We start from the raw sequence: 11907 nt of genomic DNA, 5'->3' as shown, positions 1-11907 counted from the left end.
TGTCTTTGAGATCTTTCAATCTGGATCCGAAATCCCTTTTTATGATTTTCCGCTCGTTAAAACGCAGCTCCATGTCGGCCTTATCACTTTGCATCGTCCAGGGAACATTAAAATCTTATCTGAAATGATCTACGGCTACATCTGAGTTTATCCTGCGGCCGAGTAGCAAGTGGCACGCCTAGGAAGTCTCTTATGAGGTTTCCCAGTAAATGCTGTCAAAATTGTTCAGTTTTCCTTAAACGGAATGAACATTAAGTTGCTGCAAAATCCATTTGTGCTTGGAACAGTTTGTAGAAATGTTGAAGAGAAAAAAGGTGCGTGAATGAATTCATCAGATGTGTAACATACTGTAGAAAAAAATTCTTAGATCTTTCTGAAGATAAAGATGGCATAGAACTGTAATAATTGCTTCAGAACAAGTTTCCAAACAATAAAAAATTATATTTGGACTTTTACTGTACATGCTTTAGAGTTGATATTGACATATGAGTTGCACTACAAAGCTATTGCATTTACAGCATTTAAAATTTGTAACAATATAGCATTAATATTATCCACAACTGGACCAAGGACGCCACGCAAAAGTTGTTCTAAATTGGGAAGTGAAAGGTCATGGAGCAAGGTTAGCAAAAGTTTCAATGAGCTGTTCTCTAGACAAACAAGCGCGTTGACAACATTTCCAGTTAGATTTTCAACCAAACCGCCAAGGAGCTTAAGTTCAGTTCCCATTGCAATGGGTGGAAGCACCACATGGATCAGCAGCTGTAAGAAATCGAGTGAGCCTTAAAGATTTCAATGAAAACTGTAGGAGTTATTACTTACCACAAGTAAAAGTACTCGTTTTAAAATTGAAACCATCTTAATAGGCAGAAATTGAACTGTCTGTTCGGCACCTTACCTGAAGTATTTATAGTCGATTTAACATTCCCATCCAATTTGCCTAACAACACGATGTTATTAAAGCTCTGTCACGTTTCGGTACCATGATAAGGAATAAAGTATAATTAGGGCCAAGAAACTTCATTCTGACTATGACAAAAGACAAATAACTTTTTTAAGTAAATCAGTCTAAAGTGAATATCGAATTAATTCGAAATACTTTCCGGTATCAGGCCAAAGTCAAATTTTATGACTCTATTAGCAGGCATCTCATGAAGATCACGCAAAGGCCACCAAAGCTCATAAAATTAACTACCTTCGACTCTCTTTCAACTGATTTCTCACATATAGAGTCATCTCATTCCTTTTTCCATTGTTGTTGTGGTCGTTGGGGTGTTGTTGCTCCCTGCGCGTTGAAAAATTTGTAGCGTCCAACATAAATAATATTTTATTGGCAATTTAGTTGGAAAATTAATGTGCATACAGTTGGCAACTTTGGTAATTTATGCAAATAAAACGATCGTAAATTTGGCATTAAAACGCTTATTAAATGATCGTTTATTAGCCAAGGCCCAAGTCCGCAGTTGCCAAAGGATTAGCTGAGACCCCTCTCAACTGAACTGAGCTGTATGCAACAAGGTTGCGATTTGTAGCAGCTACATAAATTAAGTGATTAACAGAATTGTTCTTAAATGTTGGCAGCTACTTACAAGATTGATATTATTTACGATTCGGACCATTGATATATGTACACAGGCAGTACATACATATGTAGAATTATTATGTTGGTATAGATATAACTGAGACTGCGACTGCGACTGAGACGGAAACTGAGACAAAAAGTGTCTATAACTTCTGGGAAATGTGTCCAGCCGTCTGTCTGGTATATTTTATAATGCATTAGCTGGCGCATTGTGTGTTAATTTGACAACGACAGCGGACTGGCATTCCTTGGGAACGGCAGCAACAACACTTCAGCCGCGATGGCGACAAACGAGCCTTGTTCCTGTCAAAAGTCAGAAATATAACCATATAAAATCAGTCGGCATGACCATTGAGCTGCCTCTCTGCCATCCCTATCTGTTGCTGTTTCTCTTCTGTCCATCATCATCGTCATCACCATTCCCATCATCAGCATCAGTATCATCATCATCATCATCGTGTACAGCTCAAGAGGATTAGTAAAATGAATGCGGCAACCGCTTTAAAAGGTCTCTCTACACTGAAAAAAATACTAACTTCTAAAATCAAGAGCATTCATCTTAAAAAATTTGCTCTTAAAATAAGAACATTTTAAGACCATATTACAAATACTAAGAATACTAATCTAAAATATCAAAGTTCATAATACAAGAATAAATATCTTAAATTGTTAGGAATTTATAAATATGTACTATTTCATATGAAGCAGATTGTTTCCCCTCGGCGCTCTGGTTAGAGAAACAGCTTTAGTTGTGAAGCAGTAAGCGCCGGTTCGAATCCCACTCGTAACAAATTAAAATAAAATTTATAAAATTTCCAATACAAGTACATAATAAAATGAATAAAAGTCAAAATTAAGAAAAAAAAAAGATATAAATTTAAAAAATAATATTTAATTTATGTATTTTTTGATTTTAATTTTAAGAACATTAAGTACATTCTTTAGACCAAAATTCTTAGTTTTTAGACCAAAATCTTGATTTTAGAACATTTTTTTATCAGTGTACACTCTACTCAATGAAGTAAGCTGCGCTCCAAGCTGTCAGCGATTGGAGTCCTCAACTTATCAGCTCACCATAATCAAACAATTTTGCTTCTTTCATCATATGTATGTTTGGTATGTTTTCAGCGTATACTTTATCACTCTTTGGTTTTGCAGTGGAATCTTAATGGACTCTAGCAGATATTGAATATAAGAAATACCACTTTTAGGCTAATAACCCATTTTTTATTAAAATATCATTGAAGGTTTTTGAAAGAGTGTGTATCTTTCAAAATTTAATAACATTAATCTTTTTAAAATACTTTCTTTCATTTTAGTTGTTGTGATTTCTGTGACATTAATGCCACAGCTGAAGATGTCAAACTATGCATGGACTCATTGATTTCTTAAGGTGTTTTTTTTTTGGGTCGAAGTCCAAAAAATTTCTCATTCATAATCCAAGAGATTCATTGAGCCAACTGACTGGTTGATGATGATGATGACTTAATAATTGAAATTTATTTAAATAAATTAAGCAAATCGTCTTTAAATTTAAATGCCACATTAATTACAACGTCTTAGAGAAGCATTTAAAAAGCGCCTGACAAATGGTCCAACAATTTATAACGATCCACAAACATAGAGAATCAGAGAGGGAGACAGAGAGGGAGCAATATAAAGAAAATAAGAGATTTCTGTTGGCTGCCCACAACACAGATTTATCACTTGGAGTAGACAAAGCGATCGTAGTAGAAGGGAAAGGGGAAGGGTAAGGTTGCCTTTTCAATGTCACAACTCAGGCCAATAAATTGTTAACAATTTACAACAGGCAATTCATAAATTTATTAATGAATTAAGTTATAAGATAATTTACAGTTGAAGCTGATCGAAACGCAATCTGCTGAACAAAATGATCATCACTGCTGATCGCCGCAATATATCAACTCCGGACGTGGCCCAAGTCGCGACCCAATCGAATCGAATTGTAGCCAAAGCAGAAGCAAAAAAAAGGAACAAGGAAAAGACAGAAACTGCAGAGAATTCTTGGAAATGGTTCGGCCAAATGGGCAAAAGCTGCAAAAAAAAAAAAACAAAGATGAAAAAAGAAAATTTAAATGAAGCTGTGTCTGAGGATCGGTATCGAGCTGAGACTAAGACTGGAAGAGAGACTGAGAGACTGGCTGCAGTTTGTCTGTTGGCTTATTGGCGGGCATTTCTATGCACGGCAAATGATTAGCTGGGGGAGCTGCGGTTCCATAATCGTTATCAGCGGCACCATCATCGACAACAGGCAACAGACAACAGACAACAGGGAAACAAGCTGGTTGCCTCTTGAGTTTTGCATTTTATTGCTATGTTTCTTTGTTGCTTATAAATTGGAATTTAAAATTAATTAAGTTGTCGTTTTGCGCTTTTATCCAATTTATAACTAATATGACACCGATTATACGAAATATGTTCGCTAATTAACGAACAAACACCGCAACCAAGAGGCAACAGGTAACAGCTAACAGCCTGACACTCCAGACACCCTCTATGTATCCCGCTTTCCCCTCGGTCCCCCCCCCACGATATCAGTTGCAGTTCCAGTCATCTAACTGGGCAGAGAACCAAGGCAGACAGACAGGCAACAGCGTTGACTTCTTCTTGCTCTACACACACACACACACACACACACACACGCACACACAAACACACACACACACTTGGGATCGTGTCCGCGTGCTCGTAATCTGCTCGCTGAAGACGCGTTGTAAATTGTCTGACAAAGCTTATTTTATTAATTTAAGCCATAAACGTTGGCTTCGTCTCGTGTTGTTGTCGTTGTTGCTGTTGTTGTTGCTGCTGCAGCTTTAGCTTGTTTGTTTGTTGGCAACTCCTTTTGCATACAACCCAACGAAGCACCGGCCAAGCAGCACCAATTTATTGCGCATCGTAAAAAGCCGTTTGCGTTTTAATAAGCCATGCCAAACACGCGGCAGCAGTTGTTCCGTTCTTTTTACCTCTTTTACCTCTTCTTCGGTGCTTCGGTTCTTCGGTTGTTAGCACAAGGCGTCGATCTTGACGATGCGTCGTTTTGGTCATTTGCTCATTTGCTCATTTGGCTTTAACCCAGTGCAATCCTCTCTCTTACTCTGTTTCTCGCTCAACGCATTCCTGGCCAAGTCGAATTTCAGTTTCGACTCGGAATTTGACTCTGTGTGTCTCTCCTGCAATTGGCCAATTGACTGACATTGCTTTATTGAGCTAAGGGCAAATATAACGATTGCTTTATTGGTTTAGCCAGAGATTAAGTTGGATTTGAAGTTGTACTTTTTATTAGATAATTTTTAAGGTTTAAAAAATTTAAAAAAAAATGAAAAGACAACTCAGAAAAAAGGTTGATGTTTTAACTAATTAAAAAATTTATCTTATAGATGCGCTTAGTTTTATATATATTAAACCTTACCTTAAACGTACCAAGTATTAAAGAGTATACCTGTAGTATAGATTTTTTTAGTACTTAGCTTAGAAAATATAACTTTGATTTAGTTTCTAATCTACTAACTTCATTATCAGCATTACAGCTTTGAGATATTCAATTTATTCTATTGATCCATGCCCATATCTATATTTATCAAACAGTTTATCATTATACAATTATCATCTAAGCATATAAATGCATTCTGAGCACATATTAAGCTTTATTCGCTTGGGCCAATTACTTAGCCATAACATAATAAAAATAAATATGTCAAAATTAAGTAAGCAGCCACAAATTCGCACACCATCAACAGGAGGGCAACAACAAACTTGCAACATGCTGGCCACATATATTTATTTGTAGCGGGAAGAACACGAAACTCAGCTTGGCCAGTGTTTGTTGTTTGTGTTCATAAAAAAAGGCGTTGAAATCAGTAAAAATAGCCAAGGGAGCTGAGCAGGAGGACATGGACTGAGCAAACAGAAAGACAGAGAGAGAGAGAGAGACAGCGAGAGAGAGATAGAGATATATAGTTGGATGGGGGCCATTGGCCATTGCAGAGTTAACAGAGTTAACAGGCGCGTAAAGTTAACGCAAGGACGAGATGGGCACAAAAATCGTTTACAAATAAATCAGAAAGCGATAAATAAGGATTTTGTCTCGTAATAACTCAGCGGGAGCCATTTAACATGCAATCATAACGAATCGATGCTGAACGCTTTACCGAATGCCAACACCAACAACATGGATCGGGATAGATATCGGGCACGGGGATCAGGGATCAGGGAACACGCTTTCACACCAGGCAGCCACATCTTTGGCAAGTGTGTGTGTCGAATTGTTGTTGACTTGTTGCAGTTGTCGTTGCTTCTGTGGTTGTTGTTGTTGTTATTCTTGTTGCTGTAATTCTCGCGCCTTGGGCATGAAAAATAAAGTTGCAAACAAGAACCTAAACTTCTGCTTGTCCTGACCATCATCAAAACCTTTTGAGGAGAATGACAGGGGCGTTCATTTGGTTTTATGAGCGACGTTTTTTATGCCTGCCCCTATCAAAGAAACATGCACTTGGCTACACTTCATAATTTCGAGCGATCTCCCAATGCAACCGCTTCAGCCGCTTCTTCCGTTTCGCCCGATACTCGACCGATTCTGATGTGCATGTTTAGAATGCGTAAGCAACAACAACCTTGCTTAATTATGTTGTAAAACAATCAGCCGTCATTTTATCCAACAAGTGCAGTTCCCAGTACTACCCCCCACCCACCGCTGCTGCCACAATAACTCTTTGGCCGAGGGAAGTAATTAAAATAACAAAAGCCCGCGTTGACGCTATGCCCACAAATATGGCTGCCAGACACGCAGGCGTCTACACGATTTCTATGACTAATTGCCAGAAGTGTGTCACAGGAAAGGCAGCCCAGTAACGACCCGGTTGAGTCTTCTGAGCCAAGACCTAAGCCTGGTCCTGAACCTGGACCTCCTCAGCTGATAACTGACAGGCGAACTGCCAGACCTGACGTACGTGTAGCTTATGGGGTCAGGCACGCATAGGAGAGAACGTTGATGGTTTATCTTGATGGAATTGCAACTGCAGTTAACCTGGCTAACAAGAAATTAAATTCCATTACGCGCGCGTAAGTCAATTGCCCAGCACTGGCAACGGGGTAAGTCTTAACTTAAGCAACCCAGCACAGTGGTTACACTGTTGTTATCCATCATAGTTTAAGAGTGTGGCAATGGAATGTTTATTTATTTATTATTAAAATTTAATGGAAAAATTCAAAATATAATTATATAATTTAATACCAATAATAAAATGATAATAAATAAAAAATAAAAAATGAGTGTTACTTATTGTAACTTCTAAAATAAAAATCAACAATATCTCTTCTTTTTTATATTTATTACAAAAATTTAAAATTAGGCTTTTCACTGACAACGCTAATAACAATTTAAATAGGAATTTTTGTGTATTTTATTTTGCCGTAACATATTTCCTTTACATTAATTTATTCTAATATTTAAAATTTTCATTCATAACTCTTATTTGCGGTCTTTGAAAATTGGAATAATAAAATTTATTACATAAAATGTAATTCACAGTATAATTTATGTTACAATACTTTTAACGTCAACTAAGCCAATCGACACTAGAAACTCAAAATAAATTTTGAATTAATTATTAAAACTAAATATAAAATTAGTAAAAAAATCAAAAGTTATTTTAAGCTAAACCAAACTTGTAACGCTAGAAAGCAATTAATGAATAAATACATAAAATTAAATATCTAATTGAAAATATATATCTAAAACCAATAAAAAATAATTATTATAATAAAGAATGATTTGTGAAGGATGAAAGCTCATACAATAACATTTGTAGTAAACAAATGAAATGTTAAATATCTGGAGTATTCTTTTACTGAAGCTCCTCTTGGAGGGGAAACTTTAAGTATGTACTTTCAAAACGTTGTGTACCACTGTGCATAAGTTGGCCCAAGTGGGCACGGCTAATGAAGAGGTGGTAATTTATGTGGCTATATTCACCTGTACCTAGACACGTTTTAATACTCGTAAGCCAGCGACTGAGCCATGAATGGAAACGAGCTCAAGCCAAATGGAGACGTGGACATGGTAAGCCTGGCAGGTCGCTTACGTGGGATTCGCAGACTTCGCTGGACGTTGTCTGGTTGCACCAAGTGCAGGATTAATTAATTGTTAGCTGTTGCAGTTGCAGTTGCAGTTGCTGATGCTGATGCTCATGATGTCTGTGGCACACATGACGTATACGTGACATTTGAGATATGTTCAGCCGCTTAATGTGCGACATTTTGTTTGTTTTTGCCAACTGCTAACAACTTTTGGCAGCTTGAATGTCAACTGTTTCCACTTATTCTGGCAACACTGCTTTGCATATTGTGCATCCATCCTCAACTTATAATGATGGGCAGGCAGCATCGCCAGACGACAGCGTTGTCAAATGACTTGCGTAAATTTATCGTAAATGCCATCAACGGTAGCGACACAGCTCCAGCTCCTTCTCCGATTCGACATGCCTTTCTGACGGATCATTCGCCAGTCAGTCAGTCAGTCAGTCAGTCAGTCAGAGATTCAGAGAGTCAGAAAGTCGCTTGGCTAATCCTCGTTAATCCTTTTGACTGCTCAGCTGCATCCATGCAGTTGCCCATAAATTAAAGTTCCTCCTGTTGTTGTTGTTGTTGCTCTTGTTGTTAAGGTGTTACCCCTCCCCCGCAACTCGAATGATATGCTAATGAAATGCAACGCAGTCCGCAGCTCCTTTTGGCTTGAGGCATGCGCCACTTTGCATGTGGCAAACGAGAATTGGACTTGGGATTGGAGTCGCAGTCGGAGTCGGATTCGGAGTTGCGTGTTGTTGCTTCGTCTGTTCTGTTTGACACATTTAATTGGAAGTCAATTGCTTTACAGGAAGTGAGATACCATAACGCAGATTTGCTGAAGATGCAAATGAATATCGAAAGGTCAACGAATATGCTTTAGGATTAATTGCACATTTCCTTCGGAATATATTTTATTGAATTTAAAAATTTTTCTGAACGAATAATAACTTTGAGCAAACGAAAAGTTTTTTAAATTCGATACATTTCTCTACTGATGATAAAAACGACATCATACTTTAAAAAAGATTCTTCATTAAAAAATATGTATATTTAAAAACAAAAAAAATCCTCATCAATAGAAAGTATTCAAAGTATTTTTGCAACATCTTAATTGTTACCCAGTAATTCAAATAAAAATAAGTTTATATTTATAGTAAAAAAAAGGCAATAGGAAGAGAAATATTATGAATATTATAAAGAAAATAAATAGTCCCTGCATAACTATGTTTTTAGTGTCAACCAAGAACGGTTGACTTAAACTAAACTAAAATGATGAAAATTCTATGGAACTTCAACAATATTCCATATCCATAAGCTGTAAATAAATGTTTAATTTGCAATATTGTAAGAACATTTCAAAATCAGTATAATCTTGAATAATAACACTCTCTGTAGGTCAACAAATTTGATGATACTTTAACAATTGCCCAACAAATATTGCAAATTCCTTGTCTATGTCCAAGAAGAGCACGAAAAAAACGCCAGGCAGAAATCAAATCTATAGCACCCAAAGGACGGCGGCAAACGGCGCTTCAGTTGAACACACTTGGGTGACATTCAATGGAGCTTGGACTTGTAGTTTGTGTCTCATTGTCATGCCCGGCTTATTGATTGGAATACAATGGATCCTTAAAGTGTGCTTACAAGCGCCGTAACTCAAACAAATTGCAGCCGCCTGCAAACGCCTGACTGAGAGACGCAGACAACAACGACGAAGACGACAACGACGACGACGACGGGCAACGACAACGACGGGCAACGACACTGATCAACAGGCGCGGCAATGTGGATGCAACGGGCAGAGGCAACTGGGACTGCGACTTGGGCTGGGCCAATGCGTTTTACATGATGGCTACACGACAGGACAGGAGCGGCAAGTCGGACGGACTGCCGGCTTAACAAGAACAAGATAAGCCCGCGCCTCATTCCTCTTCTTGTTCTTGTTGTTGTTGTTGTTGTTGTTGGACTTTGGTTGCTTTAAATTATTCCAAGCTTGCCACAAAGACACGGACCAGAGGCGCTACTGACGCGCTTATGTTAAATTTAGCAAACAAGCGATTTGTATGCAATTTTGCGATCGACGAATGAGAAGTGAAGAAAGAGGAGGCAACCAGGGGAATGGGGGAGGCAGGCGGACTGCTGAAATCCAAATCCCAGCGAGACATCATGACGTCGTGGATTTACAGAGAGCTACAGAGCAGGCATTGCTATTGTCTTTGTCTTTAGCTTTAGCTTTGTCTTTAGCTTTAGCTTTGACTTTGTCTCATCCTCATTCGTTGTCTGCCTCACTGTCTGCATCTGCAACTAAGCAACTGAGCTGCCTGCGCACAGTGGGCGATTTGACCGATCTAGCGTAACTGCGAAACTTAAAACTCAAACACAAAAAGTTTTGTTTACTTGTTCACTCAAAATCCCATTAAAAGAGTTATTTATTTTCTTTTTTTTTATAATAATTTTTTTATTTTAAAAATAACAAAAAAATTGTTTTTAATTTGCTAAATTTTTTTGTAAACTGAGAGATATAAGAAAATTTACTAGGAGTCAGTACTCCAATTCAATTCTGAATTATTCGGCTCCTTCAACAGTTCTAAAAGAAGATTTTTCACCTCAGTTTCAGTGTTTTCACCTTAACATTATAACGGAATTGATCATCAGTTGTTAAAGTTGGTCCAAAAGACGGTCCCTATTTTCAGATAAACATTAATTTATTGTGGGGTACAACGGGGCTTAATAAGTTTTACTCCACCAAAGCTAAGACTTGCTCACCAAAAATTGTGTTAAAACATTTAAAACATAAATTAATAATATAGCAAAAAAAAATTATTTTTTCTTTAATTACATAGTTTTAACTTGAAAAAAAAGAAATTGCGCAAAATGAAATTTAACAATTTGCAGCTTCAAATGTATGTAGCTGTAAGAAAAAAGCGGAAAATTCTTTTTATCACAGCTGCGTTTAAGAATGTTGATTTTGAAACTCACGGCTGATCAAAAAATATTTATTAGAGACCTACAGTTTGCCAAACTTACCTATATACTAAATTGAAAGGTCGTCAAACCAACAAATAAAGTAGATTATTAAATGGACTTTTGCATATGTTATTTAAAAATATTTATTAATAATATAAAGACAACATTTTAATGCTAATTAAAATTTTGTTAGATTTCAACGATCGAATATTTCATTTTGTTACGCTAAATCGGCCAAATCGCCCACTGTGCTGCGTCGCGTCGTCGCAATGTCTAGTTTATTGGCGTGATTTTTTATTTGCATTCGAAATGTTTGCTTGATGCCCCTGCCCCCTCCTCTGCCCCCGCCTCTGTTCCCACTGCTGCTGTTGTTGTTGCACGTGATGTATGCAACATAGCCGACCGTCCAGTGTCCGCTTTTGCTTTGCCGGCCACACAATTGCCATAAGTTTTGTGGCCAGTTTGCAATTATTTGCGGAATTCCTTTTGGAATATATATTGACTCGCGATTCGCAGCACAGAGTCACTGCTCAGTGGTCACTGGAACTATGGAACTGTGGAACTGTGACTCGACTGGTGAGCAGCGTACGTGCCTCGGACTAACTTTGACAGCCATACAAGGAAGCTTAACCCAATGCCACATCGTTCTCCTTGTCGTTCTCCTTGTCTTTGTCGTGGGTTGGGCACATTCTGCTTTTCTGTTTCGACGCTTCGTTTTGTTCTCCTGTTAATTTGTCATGAAATTTCGTTTTTAGTGCATTTTTTAAATGCCTGCAATTTTTGGATTCTTTTTGCCAGCGTGAGAAGTTGTTCCTCTGAATGAACAACGAGACATTTGAGTCAGCTAACTGACTTATCAATCAACTTGTCTATTTGAAAATTAATTTAAACAAACACTTTATATGGGCATTTCTAGAACCACGTCAACCGGAAACAAAACCTTAAAATTAATTAGAAACTCTAAATTCTCTTCCAGAAACATATTAAGGTTACTAACTTAAACAATTTACATATAACAGAAATAAGATTCTTTGATATAACTTTAAAAAATATTGAAAACCCATTTGGTAAGTTTTCAGTTGAATTGTGTTGTTTTAAAACGTTTGTATCACAAAATCTCTCTTGCAACAGCATAAATTTATGCAACAAAGCTCCAATCTTAATAAGTTTGTTTGTTGTCGACTTACTCAAACAATCTGATCGGACAGTCGTGGCAAATTTTCCATTCTTCCGTATATATTGCTAATCACCTTTCGCACCTTTCGTTCTCTTTT

At 37.3% G+C, this 11907-nt stretch overlaps 1 protein-coding gene across 1 annotated transcript; it reads right to left on the bottom strand.

Annotated features, from left to right (window-relative positions):
• Positions 1 to 409: 409 nt before the first annotated feature.
• Positions 410 to 881, bottom strand: LOC117791481. The gene is made up of 2 exons (XM_034631257.1): positions 823 to 881; positions 410 to 762 (listed from the first exon to the last, which is right to left on the bottom strand). Exons 1-2 carry the CDS (start codon positions 856 to 858, stop codon positions 496 to 498), a joined length of 303 nt encoding a protein of 100 aa, XP_034487148.1. The 5' UTR covers positions 859 to 881; the 3' UTR covers positions 410 to 495.
• Positions 882 to 11907: the final 11026 nt, after the last annotated feature.

This window comes from Drosophila innubila (assembly GCF_004354385.1).
Source record: "Drosophila innubila isolate TH190305 chromosome 3R unlocalized genomic scaffold, UK_Dinn_1.0 2_E_3R, whole genome shotgun sequence".
NCBI lineage: Eukaryota > Metazoa > Arthropoda > Insecta > Diptera > Drosophilidae > Drosophila > Drosophila innubila.
Note: the sequence above shows the minus strand (reverse complement) of the source record. Positions and strands in the feature narration are given on the sequence as shown.